The 20,166-nt window shown below is 45.1% G+C and overlaps 1 protein-coding gene across 4 annotated transcripts in view; it reads left to right on the forward strand.

Annotated features, from left to right (window-relative positions):
• Positions 1 to 20,166, forward strand: part of PTPRC (protein tyrosine phosphatase receptor type C) — a 120,762-nt gene that overhangs the window by 47,011 nt on the left and 53,585 nt on the right. For 2 of the 4 annotated variants that reach the window (XM_065936327.1, XM_065936328.1), the window contains exons 3-8: positions 7,209 to 7,235; positions 10,524 to 10,706; positions 14,510 to 14,638; positions 15,683 to 15,754; positions 17,233 to 17,262; positions 19,376 to 19,579. In XM_065936327.1, coding sequence (XP_065792399.1) covers positions 7,209 to 7,235; positions 10,524 to 10,706; positions 14,510 to 14,638; positions 15,683 to 15,754; positions 17,233 to 17,262; positions 19,376 to 19,579 — 645 coding nt within the window. The remainder of the gene's footprint in view (positions 1 to 7,208; positions 7,236 to 10,523; positions 10,707 to 14,509; positions 14,639 to 15,682; positions 15,755 to 17,232; positions 17,263 to 19,375; positions 19,580 to 20,166) is intronic. The other 2 variants (XM_065936329.1, XM_065936330.1) reach the window with 2 other exon arrangements.

Genomic DNA, 20,166 nt, shown 5'->3' on the forward strand with positions numbered 1-20,166 from the left:
CTTCCTTTCCTATAAAGACTCAGAGTCAGAAAAACAGAAGTACCCTGGAGGAGAAGAAACCACAAGAGCAGAAAAGCCACGAAGGCTGCTCTTCGCTGTGCAAACAGTCTTCTGATGAGAAGAGCCTGTTGAGAACCTCTTCTGTTTGAAAGGGGAGCTTGTCCATTAGGCCCGGTTCCTTTAATGATTTTGAAAGTCAATCAAGTGTTTCTCTTCGGAGTTTTCAGCAAGGGGAAATGAGAAGTTAGTAGCGCGTGTTATCAGACTCAGCTTTTATTTCCCTTCCCTTCCGGGCAGCCTCGGCAGACCTAGGGATTCTGTTTGCCAGAGGGGAGACAGGTTGGTCAAGCCGACTCGCTGCAACCTAGCGTCCTTCTCCTCTTTATTTCTTATTGTCTAATATTTAGTTCACTAGAAGATAGTATTGGGTTGGCCCAAAAGTTCATTTGGGTTTTTCCATAAGCTCTTGGCCAACCCGCTATAATTTAGATTTCACTCTTGGTTCCTTTTTTAAAAAGAGTCTGTGGATGCTAAGTCATGGACCTTGACCCAGAACTGGATCAGTGCCCTAGCCCTGCAGCCAGCTGTCAACCCCTGGCCCCAGGAAGCCTACCCACCACCCTCTCTCTCCCACATCCCAGTTATTTTAGGAGATGTAGGTTTGATCACAGACTTTTTTGCTTGTTTGTTTAGTTTTAAAGCATGCACATAATAAGAGTAAACCATTTTTAGGAATGTTTTATTTTTCCTTCCTTGAAGATTTGGGTACAAATACGGAAGAGTAAGGGATTCCCTGGTGGTTCAGTGGTAAAGAATCTGCCTTCAATGCAGGAGACACAGGAGACATGGGTCCGATCTCTGGGTCAGGAAGGTCCCCTGGAGAAGGAAATGGCAACCCACTCGACTATTCTTGCCTGGGAAATCCTACCGACAGAGGAGCCCGGCGGGCCACAGTCCACAGGGTCACAGAGCCACACACCATGAGCACACACACAGACACACACTGACGGACAAGGTCTCAGCGTGGTTTTATTCATTTGTCTTTAAAGATTGCATTTTCTGTGTGGGCCATTTTTAAAGCCTTTAACGGATTTTACAATGTGGCTTCTCTTGTACGTTTTGGCTGACTGTGAGGCATGTGGGATCGTTAGCTCCCTGACCGGGGAAGCAGCCCTGGACCACCAGGGATGTCTCTCTGCTTGGTTTCAGTTCTGTGGGTCCGTCACAGTTCTGTTCACACCCTTCCTCGCCTTCCACGCGCCCCATCATTTTCTTTTGTTTCTAATAAGAAGCTGCCTCCTTTTTAGCCATCATTCAGCAATTTGTGCTTTTAAAAAATAAATTTCAATGTGTGACTTACTCTGAATCCCGCTTTGATGGTTCACACATGGTATTTTACTCACCGCGCGTCTCTTTAGAGTAACTACTGGATCGAGCATTAAATATGTTTCCCTTATGGCCGTGTGTAGCTGAATAAGCCTGGGACATTTTAGAAGCACGCTGCTGCTGCAGCTGCTAAGTCACTCCAGTCGGGTCCGACTCTGTGCGACCCCACAGACGGCAGCCCACCAGGCTCCTCTGTCCCTGGGATTCTCCAGGCAAGAACACTGGAGTGGGTTGCCCTTTCCTTCTCCAATGCAGGAAAGTGAAAGGTGAAAGTGAAGTCGCTCAGTCGTGTCCGACTCTTTGAGACCCCATGGATTGCAGCCTTCCAGGCTCCTCCGTCCATGGGATTTTCCGGGCAAGAGTACTGGAGTGGGGTGCCATTGCCTTCTCCATTTAGAATCCTATCTGCATTTAAAGCCAAACTCCTTCTGCTAGGAGCTCTTTAGCCTTGCCGGTATTTATTTATTGAGACCTCCTCTGTTAAAAGAGGACAATACCACCTCGGCTCTGGGGTTTCTGATGAGGTGCGGCTGTGAGATCTATGTAAGACCCGGCCACGGCCCTCCGCCTCCTAGTTGGCACCCTCCAGCTTTCCGGAAGAAAGCACAAGCATGGAGCTCTTTGACCATCTTTAACAGGACTTCTGTCCTCCTGAAGACGTTAGCCAGCGTCTCTTGACCCCCTTTCTTGTTGTTGAAACGTTGCTGTTGAGGGCCCTCCTTCTGTTCGTGGCTATGATACCGTCTCACTTCTGAGAAGAAGAGTTATAGTTTTCAGGCGTCTGTCTGCTCCGTGCACGTTCTTGTTCCTTCCAGGTCTTTCTTCTGTTCCTTTTGGTCTCTGTCCTTCCTAAAGATTTCAGTCTGTGTTTCCTGGAAGCCCGTTGTATCTAAGAATGAGGCTTCCCAAAAGGGATGTTGAAATTCTGTGGTGATTGATGGAGCTTATAAATCATGTTGTTGTTCAGTTGCTAAGTCATATTCTTTCCTGACCCCATGGACTGTAGCCCGCCAGACTCCTCTGTCCAGGGGATTTCTCAAGTAAGAATGCCGGAGCGGGTCGCCGTTTCCTTCTCCATGGGATCTTCCCGACCCAGGGATCGAATCCAAGTCTCCTACACTGGCAGGTGGATTCTTTACCACTGAGTCACCAATAAGTCTCCAATAAGTCTCTGAGTCTTTCTAAATTGCATGAAGTCAGAAAGGCATTTAAACTCACTGAGCCTGAGTTTCCTTATCTGTCAAAAGAACTCCATGTCAATAGATATTAAAATCCTATGTTCCCTTACTGGTTGAAATATCTAAAACGATTTTCTGGTGGTAAGCAGCAACTGTTTTATTCATGGGACTTTAGACACTTAAAAAATGTAAGCAATGTTTTAATACAAATTCTGCGTAAACAATAGGAGAACCAGTATCAGCCTCCTTCACGTCTACCACTTGCTCGGTGTGCAACTGAATAATTTACTAAGCTCCTGTAAGTGTCAGTTTCATTCCCTATAAAATAGGAAAAATAATTGCTGACTCATTGACTTGCTGGGATACTTAGGGCAAAAACATGTAAGGAGGCTTGCATAGTGTCCATTACACAGCTTTTTGGCAAGTTGTTGCTCTAATTATCATATTTACTGAAGGAGGGAAGGAGAGACAACTTCATACAATTTTCTGAAATCTACTTAATGCTTTTCCACTTGCATGAAGACTTATTCCACAGATAGGTAGTAATTGGATATATTTGTTGGATTTGTTTGTTGATCATACATTTAAATAATAAGTTAAGGTAGAAACCTTTTATATTTATTATTCTGTTTTATTATTATCATGCCTTAGTAAGCAAGGAAAACCATACATATCTGTTTTACTTGACCTATTTTTTTTTGGTCTTGACTTGCCTTTTCCATTTTTATATTGCCTTTATATTTATAGAGGTCAGGTGTGCATTTTTAACCTTCAAAACATGCAACCATTCATTGGAGGCTGGATCCTGAAAATCAGCATTTATTTCATCTCTTCTGTTTCACCCCTCTGTCCTTGTACCTTTCTTAGATTTGCCAAACGAGACAGATCTAGATCCCTTTGGAAATGGCGTTCCATTCCTTTTGAGGGAGTAGGGGGTTGGGGCAGTGGTGGTGATAGGAATAGTTGGTATTTAAAGCTCAGGTATGTCTTTTGAAATGTCATTTTCACTCAATTGATTCCTAGTTTTTGCTGAAATCTCTGGTGGGAGACTTAGGGGTGTGACTTCAAGGTAACTTTGATTTGCAATCAGTTAAACATTTTGAGTTGTAAAAGAAACATATTGGGAAAGGTAAATTCAGTAACAAGACATGTGTTAGAATAACATGGCTTTGAAGATCAAGTGGCCTGTTATCTCCATTTTCATCTGTTTAATGTACCTAGTCAGTTCCATGGGTGATTCACAGCCACGGGATGGGGATGCTAGGAAATGATTTGCAGATTTTTGGTGCTCTTCTGCCACCTACTGGAATACTTCTGAATAGTCCTTTGTCTGAACGGTGAAAACTGGTTCTTACCATTTTTTTTTAAGGGTAGGAATTGTTATTTACAGAATTGAAAAAGTCAAATTATAGTATACAGAAACACTTGATACCTAATGGTGCTCTATTTTATTATACTTATTGGATATGATGTGTGTGTGGGACCCAAGAAACCATTCAATGCAAAAAAAAAATTAAAATAGAAAAATCTTGATACCTTTTCTTGACTGTCACATCCTAGGCAAGTACCCTCATAATCCCTACGGCTATTTCACACATTTCTCTTCACCTGTTTTCAAAACCTTCCCCGTATTGTTCATGTAAGCTTGACACCTATTGTAATGCTATTTGTATTAGTACAACCTCCTAATATTAAATAGGTTTCTAGGGAGCTCAGTGGTAAAGAATCTCCTGCCAATGCAGAAGATGCAAGAGATGCAGCATCTATCCCTGGGTGGGGAAGATCCCCCAGAGCAGGAAATGGCAGCTCTCTCCAGTATTATTGCCTGGAGAATCCCATGGACAGTGGAGCCTGGCGGGCTACAGTCCACGAGGCCACAAAGAGTTGGACGCAGCTGAATGACTGGGCACATATATACAGTGTTAAATAGGTACCTGTCACACATAAGCTATTAAGTGCTTTAGGCAGATATTTTATTTGCTTTTCCAGGTCTGTTTGATTCCACTAACAGGAGGTGGTTGCTTCCTAGTCATACATGAACTTGGGTATAAAGAGAGCTGCCTGCCTATATCACACAACACAGGCAACCACACTAGCTTCGTTGGCCGATCAGACCCCTCAGTGACCAAACGCATTGACCAGATGGCTAAATGGTGACATAGTTAAATATCTCACACGACCCTTCTCATCAGGTCTTCTTGATTAGTGAAAAGGATTCAGCAGAGTCCCTGTGGCCTGTGATTTTGCTAGCGTTCTGATGCATGAAATGCAACAGACACTTGCAATCACTGCTTATGTAATTTTGGAAGAATTGCCAATTATGATGGGACATCAACAAACTATGCAGACATTTGGTAGTTTAGTCTGCTCTCAATATTGACATAATTTCAACCTTCCTCTACTTTATCATGGTTTTGTTTGTTGGTTTTTTTTTTTTTTTGGCTACACCTCGGGGCTCACATGATCTTAGTTCCCTCAGACCAGAGATTGAGCCCTCGGCAGTGAAACCGTGGAGTCCTAACCGCTGGACCACCAGGGAATTTCCATCCTCTCTTTACCTCCCATGGGGAGATTACCTCCACAGAAGTGTCTGTTGTGTACATTTATGAAACAGTCATCAGAGGACTTTTGAGCGTGGATATGTCCTTTAGAGGGGCTCTGTGGTAAAAAATCCACGTGCAATGCAGGAGACCTGGGTTTGATCCTTGTGTCGGGAAGATTCCCTGGAGGAGGAAATGGCAACCCAGTCCAGTATTCTTGCCTGGAGAATCGCATGGACAAAGGAGCCCGGGGGATTCCTGTCCACGGGGTCACAAATAGTCAGACACAACTGAGTGACTAACACACTTTATATACACACATGCCTTTTACATATTCCTTAGATTTCTGACTAGTCTACTTCATGTAGATTGTCTTTATATGTGTTCCTACTTTGCAAATTGTAGCTAATTCTAAAAACTAATTGAAATATTAAAAAAATATATGTAGTCTAGCAGATATGGCTTATGGAAATGAAAGTGTCTTTTCCAGTTACATTGCTGCAGTGCCTGAATATTTTCTTTGATATTTCTATATAATGAATATTATATATATGAAAATGAAAAGTGTTAGTTTCTCAGTTGTGTTGGACTTTTTGCGACTCCACAGACTATAGCCCACCAGGCTCCTCTGTCCATGGGATTTCCCAGGCAAGAACACTGGAGTGGGTTGCCATTGCCTCCTTCAGGGATCTTCCCAATCCAGGGATTGAACCTGGGTCTCCTGCATTGCAGGCAGATTCTTTACCATCTGAGTCACCAGGGAAGCTCATATTATATAAATAATATATAGTATATATGTGTGTGTGTATCTGTCTATAAAATCAGTTCTGTTTAGTCGCTCAGTCATGCCCGACTCTTGGCAATCCCATGGACTGCAGCACACCAGGCTTCCTTGTCTATCACCATCAACTGGAGGTTGCTTAAACTCAAGTCCATTGAGTCGGTGATGTCATCCAACCATCTCATCCTCTGCTGCCCGCTTCTCCTCCTGCCTTCAGTCTTTCCCAGCATCAGGGTCTTTTCCAATGAGTCAGTTCTTCACATCAGGTGGCCAAAGTATTGGAGCTTCAGCATCCATCCTTCCAAGGAATATTCAGGACTGATTTCCTTTAGGATGGACTGGTTTGATCTTCTAATACGAGAATGTTTTTTTTTGAAGAGCAAACCAGGGAACGAAATTAAAGGACCCTCCTCGCTGATACACTTCTGATGGTGTCTCTGAAGGGTGAGGGTTTTTTCAGATCTGTTTGTTCTCAGAAAATAAAATCTCGAAGCAGGAAGTAGTTTAAATACCGGCCCGTTCATTATGCTACCCTCTCACAAGGTCAGCTGCCTGTCTTTTGGGGGAGAACCGACAGGATCTTTTTACTCAGTAGTTGATTACTGAGATGGTGGATGGATACACACCTTGCTCCACGGGCTGGAATCCAGTTCTCATCACGCCAGTTCGGTAGCTGACCACAATCCCTGAGCTCACGGACTAAATGTACCAAGAAACGCTCTCCAGCACCTCCTCCACCCGCCAGCCACCGACACTGGGAGTCTGCATTAGGTGATCCTCATGTTCTTTTCTGTATCATATTTCCTCTTGTCTGTCATCACACTGTATGGCTTTTCTTTTCCTTTTTTCTTTCTTTTCTTTTTTGTCTACCTCTCACATTGGACTAAGTTCATCGAGGGCAGAGAATTTCTTTATCTTGATCATATTTTATCCTAGAATGAGGCATAATGTACAAAACATAGTAAGCAATCAATACTTACTGTCTCAATAAAGGAATTCGTTTGGGAAAAACTTTCCAGAAGTCCTTTAAAATTTTTTTTGCAGACTTGAAATTAATTCCAGCAGTTCTCCTTTAGTCTATTATTTTTCTTTTACCTGAGAATTCAAAAACTAATATTAATAGTGTAATTTCAACATACTTGGGCTTTATAAACATGACATTAAAAGAATAGCTGTGGTTTCACCAGGAGAAAGGTACTGAAAATTGTGACTGTGTGAATGTGAATTAACATAGAGATGTTACACATGTATATATATATATATCTACATATGTGTGTGTGAAATCTGAAACTTTCTAAGAGATGTTTGTTTTCCTTTTTTCAGGAAACTCTACCCCTTCTTACACTCCAGGTATTTACATTTTCTTTTTCTTTTTGTTGCTACCTTTGTATATTTAATGTTGATAAAGTTTTCTATGATATTCTAGTGAAATCGTTTTGTACAGACAAGCCTTATAATCATGAATGGCCCTTGACATTCTCTTGTCCTTAATATTCCTACTTGTAAGATACAAAGTTTGATAACCACCTGAACATATTATTTGTAGATCAATTATTATGTATAAATTATAGCTTTTGTTACACTTGACAGTAAACCATATGGCAAGTTTTAAATCTCTTTTTAAATTTTGTCACTGTAAAGAAATCAATTTATTTTGGTCAGATTGCAGAGCTTCATAGTTAGGGAACTACATGATAAATTAGAATTCTAAACATAATTATATATATATATATATATATATATATATATATATATATACACTTAAATTCCTGCAACAGAAAAGTTTTGATAGTACTGAGATATTTTAAATAATCATTACCAAATTCTATTGTCACACTCAAATTGTTTTAACAAGTGTCCTAATCCTGAGGTAAATTAAATTTAGGCAATGAAGATGCTGACAAATCATATATTTCACATATCAAAGGAGAGAGAAAAAATAGGTTACATCTGGTTAAAAATAAATTACACTGCTTAAATGTTATTGTTATTGAAAATATGTTATAGGTACCCTGATTAATCATATGGTTGACATTATGCTTTAACAAGATAGGTAATGCCCCTAAGACAACCCTGGTTTAACAATTACAGAGCACAGCTCTAATGAGGCACATTTGAAATCTCAGAATTGTTTGTAATTTTTAAAAAAAGAGTTTTAATTTGGAGGATAATTACTTTACAATATTGTGATGATTTTTGCCATCCATCAACATGAATCGGCCCTAAATATACACGTGTCCGTTCCCTAAAGAAACTACTTTAGCCCACGGCAGAGAGGTCTTATAAATACATGAAAGTCACTGAAGCATAGCAGATTGTGATCAGTTTATTCCACCTACTGACATACCCACCTTTTACAGAAGAGTAACTTCGTCTCAACCACTGAAACTGGTTACTTTTGCTGGAGGGGATGGGAAGGGGGTGGAAAGGAGAGGGAACATTTAAAGCAGTAGGTGACCCTCACCTTATTGAGAGAGCTTCCACGCTCTCTGCATGGACCCATCACAACAAGCCTCCACACGGTGAGGCGGGGTAAGTGAAAATAGAGGCCCCCCGAGGCAAGCCAGAATATTCTCTCCCAAGTACGAGAACACGATCGGTGGGGACCAGTCTCTTTTCCTCAAAGCAGAAGGGCTCATTGGAACTTTGCCGACACCAATGTCAGTTTAACCTAAAAACAAGACACAGATGACTGGCCGAGTCTATAGTGATGGATGTGGATGACTGCTGTTGGGCAGAATCTTAAGCTCCTCCCTCCCACCCCCAGACCCCCATCCTCCGCCAGTCTCCCCCCAGCCCCACTCCCCTCCCGTCACTCGACATTTGGCAATGAGAGACCCCAAATTTAGGTTTAGCACTTGACGTCGAAGACGGGAAGGTGCCGCTTGCTTATTACTCGGTGGGATGTGTTGGCGTGTCATTGTGGATGAAAGTTTGCTAATTAAAATACTTATTTGTGACTTACCGGGTCATGAAATTTTAGGGCTTGGGGTCTGTCTTTGGCAAACAACACATGTAGCAGCTGCCCTGTCTCTTTCGGTAATCACAGACGAGTTCTGTGATCTTTCGTGCGCTCTGGCCTCGGGCCAATTCCATGTGACTCAGGCAGATCTCATGGATATTTAGTGAAAAATGGATTTCACATCACCTTCAACATTGGTGAATGAAGCTGCGAATTCCTCCCATCATTGCTGTTGCTGTTTTCTTAATCCTCTACTCGAGGATCTTCTGTTTCTGTTTTTAGTTCTGTCCTTCTGGTCTCTGCCCCCCGCCCCAACCCTGCCCCACCTCTCTCCTATTTCCTATATTTTTGTGCTACTCTCACTTGTCTAATCCTGTTGAACTAAACGAGTCGAAATGCTTGTGTGATAGAACTCAACTTTTCATGAATTAGATATTGCATACCATGAAATTTGCTACTCATAGAAGTAAACACAGGTTAAACAGAAAATTCAGAAAAAAGTGGATCTCTATAATCCCAACAGTCAGAGATCACAGTGTTGTTTTATTTATTTCTTTTTTTAAACAAGGGGCACACGTCCCCTTCCTCTGAGAGGAAGAAACCTGCTTGCCGAGGAAGCGTGCACACGTGCCCAGGCCTTTGGCACACAGCGCTTGTTCGCCCTGCCTGCAGCCTCTGACACTGCACGCCTGTCTCAGCGGTGCACCATCCCACTCCACCGCCCCCTTGCCGCATTTTTTCTTTTTTCCGAAGTGAACTTTTTCTTTTCTATTTTTTCCCCAGTCAAACTGGGGGAAATGTAAGATCAGCATCTCAGATTGTTGTTTCATTTGTTATCATGAAAAAAAAATGTTTTTGTAGACTTAGGTCATTCGTATATTTGTGAACTTTGTTTTCCAGTCTTTCACTCACTCTTTGCTTTGTTTGAATTTCTTTTTTCCATTGTTATTATTATTGTTTTTAAACACTTTGTTTTGTTTTGGAGGATGAGGTTAGAAATGCTGTGAGAGTTTTCAGGGGGCCAGAAAGGACTCAGCCACACACGCACATATCCAGTCTCCCGCAAACTCTTCCCTTCCTGCCTGCCACCTGACATTGTGCTTTGCTTGAATCTGATTGATTAAAAAAATCAGTGCATGCATCTCGAACGTTTCTCTTTCATTTTTTCATCTCCTGGTACCCTAACCCTTCTAATAACACCCTTCCGACTTTATCCTTTTCCTTGATTAATTTTCTACAGTCTCTTTCAACCATCTTCACATTTTGTGTTTCATCCCTCTGAGCCTGAGTGCCTCAGACAGGTGAGAAGCCGCCAGTGAAGTAAGAGGCGGGGAGGGGATTACTGCTTTTGATTCCACTCCCCTGGTTTCACCTTTAGCCCCCGTTCTGTAGCTTGCTTTACATATGTCTCCCTGTTCTATCTATGCCTCTGCATGCATCTTTACTTGTATACATGTGTGTGCACATATGTATGCACACACACACACCCCATATACACATATGTGCCGTGGCTCCTGACAGTGTGGTGTGTGAATATATTTACGTATATGCGTGTATGTTTGGGTACCCACAGTAACGGGCGGGGGAGTTGGCAGGCTCAGACGCTGTGATTTGGGGTATGACTCACGTGTTTCTTTTCTCCCTCCTGCACCTCCCGTGACCATGACGGAACACAGCCGAAGAGCCCTCTGCTCCGCCTCCAAGCGGCCCCTTGCCTGCTCCCACCACTGCACCCTCACCCGCAAACATCTCTGAACGAGGCAATGACTCCTCAGGGACCTCGCCTCCCGCGAGTCCAGACAGTCTCGGCACGAGAGCACCCCTGACCTCTTGGGAAAGTGGTAGTTCTGCTGTGACAGGTTGGCAGAGGTCTTACCTGGCACGGGGTTAGAGACACTCGTCTCTCTTTTTCATTTTAAACTTATCAGAACAGTGTGCCTTTAAATCTGTGTTCAACGTCTGTGTATGTGACTCTGCTGAAGCGTGTAGAGTGTAGAACATAAATATAGGCTCAGTGGCGTGTTGGCGGACTGAAGCACGAAGCTGTTGTTGGGGAGCAGGGGGGCAGGGAAGCCCCCCCAGGTAATATCGGGGTGTTCATGGACGTGGGGGCGGGGCCTGAGTGTCCTCTGGCTCACATACAGCCTCATTTTCCTGGATCCTGCTCACTTAGACTTTCTGTAGCCCTCCAAGAGTCAGAACGTCCCCTCCAGGTCTTTGTCAGTCTTACCCTTCCTGGCTTTTACCCCAGAGTAGAGCTTTCCTTGGTTCAATCCCAGGTTCTCAATATCAGAAAATCACTGGAGACAGACCTTTGATTTTTTTTTTTTTAAGTCACACTGAGGGTTAATAATACAACTTTGCTCTTGGATTTCTTTCAGGGATTCTTGCATTTTTCTTTTTAAATTATTTAATTAGGGTCGTGAGTCCCAACAGTAGAATTTAAGATAACTCGACCATGTTGATAGCAAAGTGACAGAATGTGTGGGAGGCATTTCTGCTGAGAAAAATCTCTGAGGCTCCTAGAATCCAGGGACACCAATGAGCCGCTGGTTCTCTGTTTAATGTTAGGTTTGCAAGTGTATCTGCCATGTAAACTGGCTATCCTGAGGATTGTTCCTGCCTTTTGCCTTAATAATGTGCTGGGTGCCACTTTCTGAGGCAAACTGTTTAATAGACCTGCTCTGATTAAAGAGACGAAGAAATTAATTTGTTCAGTTAGCTCATCAGGCTTAGCTAGAAACAGAAGCATGTGTAGCACCATCAAGACCTGTGGTCCACGGTACCCACAGAGTTTTGAGTACCATCCCAGTGAAGTTTATTGGTTGTGGTAAGCAATTATATCAATTGCAGTAATTTATATTTAATCTTTATCCCATTTCCCCTGCAACCACAGGGCAGGCATTGTGGCTGGGACATACCTAAACATGGCAAGCCTTCGAATTCCCTTTAACAAAAGGAATGTGAGGATGAGGGAGCTGATGTCTAGTTTCGTGCTTAACTTTTTCAATGACTGAGGAACAGCTCAGCGCACAAAATTTTCTATTTCAAAGATTCCCTACTTTATCTCTCTCTCACACACACAGATAACATTACTACTTTTTATTTCCACAATTTCCCCCCAAAACCATTAAAGCCAGGGATTTATATATGAAGCAAAGCTTGATTAAAAAAAAAAAGGCTTAAAAGGAAATGCATTGGATATAAGGATGAATTCTTTAAAAATACAAACTTGCTCTGGCACAATAATACTAATGGGGAAATTAGCATGGAAATCTTCATGTGCTTTCAAACAAAACACATTTTCTTTTCTGAAAAATAATCTTAGCGATTATCAAATTATTATTTTGAACTATTAAAACGGCTCCTTTGGGATAAAAATCATGACAGGCAATCCACGAGCTTTAAACAGCCACCCCATTTCACTGACTCCAGCAGCCATGGAAACTTTTCCAGGCGAGGATGGGTTGCCATTTCCTTCTCCAGGGGATCTTCCCGACCCAGGGATTGAACCCAGGTATCTTGCATCTCCTGCCTTGGCAGGATTCACTACCACCGAGCCACCTTTTGTTGCTCAGTCGCTAAGCTGTGTTTGACTCTTTGTGACCCCATGGAGGCACCTGGAAAGCCCTAAAAAGATCTGGAGATTTAGCAAATCCACAGATTCAAAAGTTGTGGATGGAAGGACTTTTTCTGAGACGCTTCCCATCCACGAATGAGGGCAGGGGTGATTGTCACAGACACAGACTCAGACCCGTCTGCTTTGTCCCATCAGGGACTTCTGTCCCAGTGGGCTAAGTCCACTAATGAAAAATCTATCAGGATCAATTAACCTCATTAAAACTGTGATTGCCACTCCTACGCCATCTCTGAGATCACTCCACTGGGAAGAGCAGGGTCCCTTGAAGAGGGAAGGTCATGGATGTCCGGACCGGGAAGAGTGAGTGCTCTCTGGACGCCCTGAGGACTAGGGACCCTCGGGAGGGATGGGGAGAATAAGCTAGCGAGTGGAGGAGTAGAAATCGGCGTGCGGGAAGCCTGCAGTCAAGCCCGACTGATTTCAGAAGGGCCAGCCGTGTGCCAGCCAGTTTTTTGAAGGGTTAAAAAAAAAGTTTCTACTCTTCTCCTGGTTCTGTGGGAAGCTGCTCCTGAGGATCCGGAACTAAAGAACGGATGCTTAAGTTCTCCATTCTGTAGTGGCCTTAGTTAAATCTGGGGGTTAAGTGGCTTCTGGAGCCTGAGCAGAGAACTCAGACCCAGAATCTGGGAAAGATGCGCGTTCAGTTCTGGCGGGCATGGGTGTGCGCGATGGGAGGGAGCCTGCGTGCTCACGTCTGAGCCACTGGGGGACGTGCACGTGCGTGTCACTGACACACCCAGCATCTAACTGCAGAAGCGCGGCCAACCTCATACCCTTGAGCCAGTGAACCCAGGGGTCAGGACGGTGAAGCGACCACACACGCTCAACCAGGAGCTAGCCCGTATTTTGTTTCTGCCAGGACAAGGGGGCATCTAGTCGGCACCGGGTAAATACACGTTGCCCCCCTGTGCTGTGATTCTGGGTGAACTCTGTGCGTATGTGTGTGTGTGTGTGTGTGTGAGTGTGAGTGTGTCTGGGGATGGGGGATGTGTCACACGCGGTGGGTGCTTTGAACCTTGACAATGAGACGTCTTAAGGAAATACACGGTGGGCTTTCATCAGCGACCATCCTTGATCCTACACCCATGGGCTCATCTGTGATTGGAAACCAAGGGGGCTGCTGTCGGCGCAGCGTGACGTTCTTAGGTCTGAACCAGTCCACTCTCCCTGGCAAGGGCAGCCCCATCCTGAAGGGAACATCGTGACCTTCAGCTGGAAGAAAACATAGCCAGTTCCGCAAAGGTGCAGGCGAGATCCCCTGCAGCTCTGTTTTCAGAAAATCAGGAGGGAGCACCCCCACCGCGGGCTTGCTCCGCCCCGAGGCTGGGCGGCTGGTCCTCCGCGGGGACCTCACCGCAGCCTTCTACCCTCAGCGCTCACTTCCACCTCTGCGGCCCCTGCGCAGCCAGCAGCACCCACTCTGTGCATTTCCAGCGTCACCCACCCGCGCAGGGAAGCGAGGCCTCCCTGGGCGGGAGGGCGGGCCCAGACTTTCGCTCCAGGTCCCAGATACTTCGTTTATTCTGCTGCTGAGTCTTCGCTGCTGCACGCGGGCTTTGTCCAGCTGTGGAGGGCCCAGGGCTCCTCTCTAGATGGGGACTTCTCCTAGGGTGGCTTCTCTTGTTGCAGACCAAGGTCTCTAGGGCGCGGGGCTTCCCTAGTTGCAACTCCGGGTGCTAGAGCTCGGGCTCAGTAGTTGCGGGCTTGGGCTTGGTTGCTCCTTGGCATGTGGGGTGTCCGCAGAGCAGGGATGGAACCCAGTGGCTCCTGCAGTGGAAGGAGGATTCACTACCGCTGGGCCACCAGAGCAGGCCCCCCGGTACTTTACCATGTGCGTTGTGATGCCAAGGCCCGCAAGTCCTCTCCCACCTGCGTGCTGGTTTTCATCCGGCTTTGCAGACGGGTAGGTGGTGATGCTGCAGGAGTGCTTGAGGCCTTAGCTTGATCAGTAGGCAATGCCTCCGTGGGCCGCGTGACCCTGGGCTTGCCGGGCAGGAATGCTGATGGCCTTTGTGATTGCAGGTGCGCCAGGAGAAGGGACCACGGCCACCTTGCCTGCAGGCCGCGCTGCCCCACCAGCCACCTCCCACAGCCCTGCACTCAGCGGCGCTGCTGCCTCACCTCCACCCACCTCCAACCCGACCACCCAGGGTAACGCCTCACCTCCACTCACCTCCAACCCGACCACCCAGGGCAACGCCTCACCTCCACCCACCTCCAACCCGACCACCCAGGATAACGCCTCACCTCCACTCACCTCCAACTCGACCACCCAGGATAACGCCTCACCTCCACTCACCTCCAACTCGACCACCCAGGATAACGCCTCACCTCCACTCACCTCCAACTCGACCACCCGAGATAAAGCCTCACCTCCACTCACCTCCAACCCGACCACCCAGGATAACACCTCAGGTTTGACTGTGATGCCTTAGGCATGTTAGATGCTGGATGGTGAAATGGAAACTTGAGACCTGATTCAGGCAGCTCTTTTATTTCACACCCAACAGGGCTCGTGGGTTTCCTGTTTTACAAATTTTCACACATTGATTCTAAATTAGGCAACAAAACCTTACCAGTAAGCTTCCTCTGGGCATGTTTTATTTTATTATTTATTTTATAAAAGTTCATGGCAAAGAAGAAAGATAACAAGCTCTCAGTCCCATAGCCCTGAGATCAAATCCAGCCTCTTCGACTTTCTAGTTGACTTCAGGAAAGTTGCTCCTACTTTCTGTGTGTCTGTTTTCCACTTCTTGCTAAAAGGGGTGTAATAATACTCACTTCAGAGGATTGATATGAGGGTGGGATATGTAAAAAGCCTGGTATGCGATGAATAGTACAAAAGGGTAACCGGGATCCTCGTTAGTGTAATAATTAGAATAAAAAGAGTCGTAACAGAACGAGGAGCAATTGGAGGGAGACTGCACACGTCAGAATTATATCAAGGAAGGATTTCTTCTCAGCGTATACAGTGTCTGATTCCAATGGTATGAACTCTTAGTTATCTTAAAGGGCCACATGTAGACAAATATTTGACTCACTTTCTTATTTTAGAAACAAGCGAGTGTCCATTCAAATGAGGAGGAAGCCTCTAGCAAAGATTCCTTTAAGAAATGATCCTTGCTGAGGCGTTTTCCCCTCGCCCTTCCATAGGACAAGCTCATTAACTGTGACCCTCTGTTCGTTTCCTTGCAGATGAGCAGACCACGACCCCTGCACTGGCCACTGCATCCGGCGTTAGCACTGCACCTGCTCCCTCAACCATAGGTGACCCTGGCCCCCAGTCATGCCGTCACCCCACCACCACGCACTTGGGACTCGCTCCCTGAGGCCACTGCGTTGGCCCCATCGACCCCGGCTCTTTCTTCAAGATGTTCCCTTGAGTGTTCTCATCCTGGGGCCGTGGGGGGGCAGTTAGTCCAAAGCACTGATCCGGGTCTGCACTGCGAGAGCCGCGGAGATCCGGGTGGGCGTCACTGTGATAACCTATTGCCTCCCGGTGGCAGCCCTCCCCTCGGGTGTGAACTTGATGAAAATGCGTAGAGATGACCAGCTACACCAGCACCTTTGCGAGTGGGTTTCGGTATTGGTGGGCTTCCCTGGCGACTCAGAGGGTAAAGCGTCTGCCTGAAGTGCAGGAGACCTGGGTTCCATCCCTGGGTCAGGACTGAGCGACTTCACCTCCCTTTGGCTATCGTTATGAAACAGAGCAGTTCTCTCGGTGGGAGGCTCCGTGTCAAGAAGCCAGCGGCAGGGGAGCCTCAGCATTTGGGGCGGGGGGTATGGAGACAGAGGTGAGGGGGCCTCCATCCGGGAGTGAACACCCAGGAGTTGGCGGCGTCTGCGATGGGTCAGCCCATCAGAGCCTGCCCGGGTGCTGTTCCCGCCTCAGTTTCTCCATCTTGAAGACCAGACTAGCTGGGATCTCGTAGCTTCCACAAGTCACATTTCCATCCTGTTCGTCAGTTAAATATATACGCTCACACAAGACTTGTCTCAGTGGATGGACAGATTTTTTACCCTGAGTCTAGTCTATGGGTAAAGAGCTTACAAGAGTGAAACCGAAGCATGGAGGAGCCCTTACCTATTTTCCGATATTCTTTGCAAATGAAGTGTAATCGCTCAGTCATGTCCAACTCTTTGCGACCCCATGGGCTATAGCCCACCAGGCTCCTCCATCCATGGAATTTTCCAGGCCAGAGGACTGGAGTGGGTTGCCATTTCCTTCTCCTGAGGATCGTCCTGACCCAGTGATCGAACCTGGGTCTCCTGCATTGCAGGCAGATGCTTTACCATCTGAGCCACCAGGGAAGACATTCTTTGCAAAGAGAGATGCAAACTGAACTTTCTAGGAGTTATAATTATATAAACCTCTTTCGAGATTAATCAAGGGGATAAAGACTTTAAAAATGCCTCTGGCTGCTTGAATAATCAGCCACATTACCATTCCATAATCAGATGTGTGTCAAAAAGTCTTAATATTGTATTATCACGATTGGGCTTATTAGGTAAATTCATGAAAATGTTTTATGGGGCTAACTCCTTTGGTTTACAACCTTTGAAGTTTTGAGATCCAAACATGGCACTAGGCACCGTAGACTCTGACTTATCTGTTAAACCTAATTCGGTAGATTCTACAGTTTATGAAGATGAGACATTGTAAACCACCCTTCCTCAAAATGACTAAGGGCAGAGATATCCTAAAAGTTGATTTTAATCCTCTGCATTCTCTTTTTTTCTTTCAGCTCCTACTAATGTATCTAAGCCATCATGTGGTAAGTTTGTCTACCTAGAGGCAACATATATCACTTTAATGATTTCATTCTTTATTTCAAGTTTCCAAGACCCCTGCTCCCCCACCCCAGCAAAATAAACTCAGTGGCTCTAATTTCTAACCAACGATTAGCTCCAGCTCTTAAGAGCCAGAGTCCTTCAGGGTGAGAAGCTTTGATGTCATGTTCAGACCTGGATTTGAGAACCAGGGTCAATCATTACTAGCTAAACAGCTCTGGTGGAGCCACTTACCCTTACTTTGGGTGTTTAAAGTGGTGATAGCAAGCTTGTTTGGGGCTGGGGGAAGATTCTGTGTAGTGATAAATGTGGAATGTGAGCTGCATCTTCAAGGCTGATCAAGAAGGAAGTCTCCTCTTTCTATCTTGCTGGGGTTCCCCTCAGAGCAGACGCTTGTAAACAGTTTGTATCTGTCCTTCTCCCGTCTTCTTCCTCCGTGCTCAGTGAAAGCAGAGTCCTTCTTCATGACCAGAGCTCACTCACGCCACATGTTTCTAAATCTCATCGCTGGAGTCCCTGCTTTCAGTAGCTCTTCATATATTCCTTGCAAACACCAGCCTTCGTATGTTTGCTTAATAATATGATCCTTCATGTTCAGATTCCTCTTGCATTATTACTTTTTTACTCTTTTCACTTAAGTAACACGGAAATACGCATTGTTGTATTTCTTAACCTTTTATTTTGTTTTAGAGTACGGCTGATTGTGATAGTTTCAGGTGGACGGCGAAGGGACTCAGCCATCCCTATACATGTATCCATTCTCCCCCAAACTCTCCCCCATCCCGGCTGCCAGCGTTCCCTGCGCTGTATAGTAGGTCCTCGCTGGTTATCCGTTTTGAATATAGCAATATGTCCCTGTCCATCCCAAACTCCCTAACTATCCCTTCCCCCCATCCTTCCCCCTTTAAGTTTGTTCTCTAGAGGTTGAGCTGGAGATTGTCTTACGGAGTGAAGCAAGTTAGACAGAGAAAGGGAGATACCATATGGTATCCCTTATATTTGGAATCTGAAAAGAAGTGATACAGATGAATTTATTTACAAAATAGAAACAGACTCGCAGACTTAGAGAGAGCTGCTTCTAGGCTTCTGAGCACGTTTCTTCCTGCCTCTGTGCTCACCCAGGTTCTTTCCTACACCTGTAATTCTGTGCCAGCCTCCCCCGCCTCCCGCTTCCCCATCACTTTTTCTATGTCTTGGTCCTAGTTTAAAATGCAGACTGAGGCGCCTGCCCTAGAGAGCCCCTCCGGGTCCTCGAGCCACAGCAGGTCCCTCTGCTTCTTTATTCCCGTGTTGTTTTGTGCATCGTCCTGTGTTGGTGTTTTCCTGTCTTCTCTAGACCATTCCTGTGCCCATCTCCACGTTAGAGACCCCAGAGTGGAACATCTGTATTCCTGGTGCTTGGGACACTGTTTGAAAATAAGTGCGTCATAGTTTTTGTCGCACTAAAAAATGAGTGAATAAATCAATGTGTACTGAGAAGGTATTTTTTTTGAGTCAATGGAATCTGTTCGAATGAAGGGGGGAGTGTGAGATGACACTCGAGAAAGTGTGGGGAGGAGCTGTTGTCCATTACTTTACACAAGCAAAGGAATGGGGAGGCTTCTGCTCTCTACATAATTAATGTTCTCCGTATCAGGAGAAAGAGATAATCAAGTACTGCAGTTTAGAAAGCAAGGAAAATGATAGAGCTGGAATAAGAAATTTGTCAGGTGTGTTGCTCTTTTTTGCATAATTCAACCACTTTTGAGACCCCACTAATGACAGGTTTTACACAAGGATCTGAATTTATGGTGATGATCAAAATAGATTTTGCTCTTATGGAATTTACAGTCCAGTTGGGAAGACACATGAATCCAGTCATCATCCAAATACAGACTCATGAGCTGGGGTCTTTGATGGGACAGCGATGTAAAGACAATCACAAAGGAATAACACGGAGGCGCTGATGTGTTCCTTCTGCAATCTAAGTTCCTGGGGATATTTTTGTTGATGTTTGGATATTTTTAAAAATATATGTTAAGGGGTTGGTGCTTAATGTTGGTGCTTTGTTTGTTCAGAAAAATCAAAGATAATCCTGGCTGTCTTATGTTCTTTCAGCGGACAAATACGGAGATGTGTCTGTGAGGTACATTTTCAAGGGCAATAGCACATTTAGTGCAACACTGGATGTTAAGGAAGAATGTGAACCTCCTAAATGTGAAAAGGAGCACAGTGACCTGCCTGCCTGTGAAACTAAGACCATCAGCATGTCAAACCCTTCATGCGAGCCTCCATTTCAATATCTCTTAGAGGTACCACCAGGTAAACGCCAGTTGCTTTCTGTTTGTGTGTTGACAACAACCGTGGGGTTTTGTGTTGGCATGTCGGGAGGCGGGGCGAGGGGAAGCTGGTGGTGAGGGCGGGAGAGGGGTGCCACTCTCCTGACCCAGCGGAAGCGGTGACCTCGGAGGAACCTTCTGTCTTCATCCTTTACTCACCTCCCTGCACCTCTTTCACCACGCGGTTTGTGTCGACCAGATATAATGTACTCCTCTGAGCGATTATTCACGAGCTTCTTTTCTCTCCTCTACTGAATTCAAGTCATTTTAATATATATATATATGGACATGGGTTTTGGGTGGACTCCGGGAGCTGGTGATGGACAGGGAGGCCTGGTGTGCTGCGGTTCATGGGGTCGCAAAGAGTCGGACACGACTGAGCGACTGAACTGAACTGATATATGTATATATATTTATATATTATATATACACATTATATGTATATACATACATGCATACATTATATTTATATACACATCAATACACATATGTATATATTAATCAATATTAATAATATTACTATTGATAAGATTAATTTTGATTAATATACACAGATAATATGTGTATTAA

Source organism: Muntiacus reevesi, chromosome 5 (assembly GCF_963930625.1).
Source record: "Muntiacus reevesi chromosome 5, mMunRee1.1, whole genome shotgun sequence".
Lineage (NCBI taxonomy): Eukaryota > Metazoa > Chordata > Mammalia > Artiodactyla > Cervidae > Muntiacus > Muntiacus reevesi.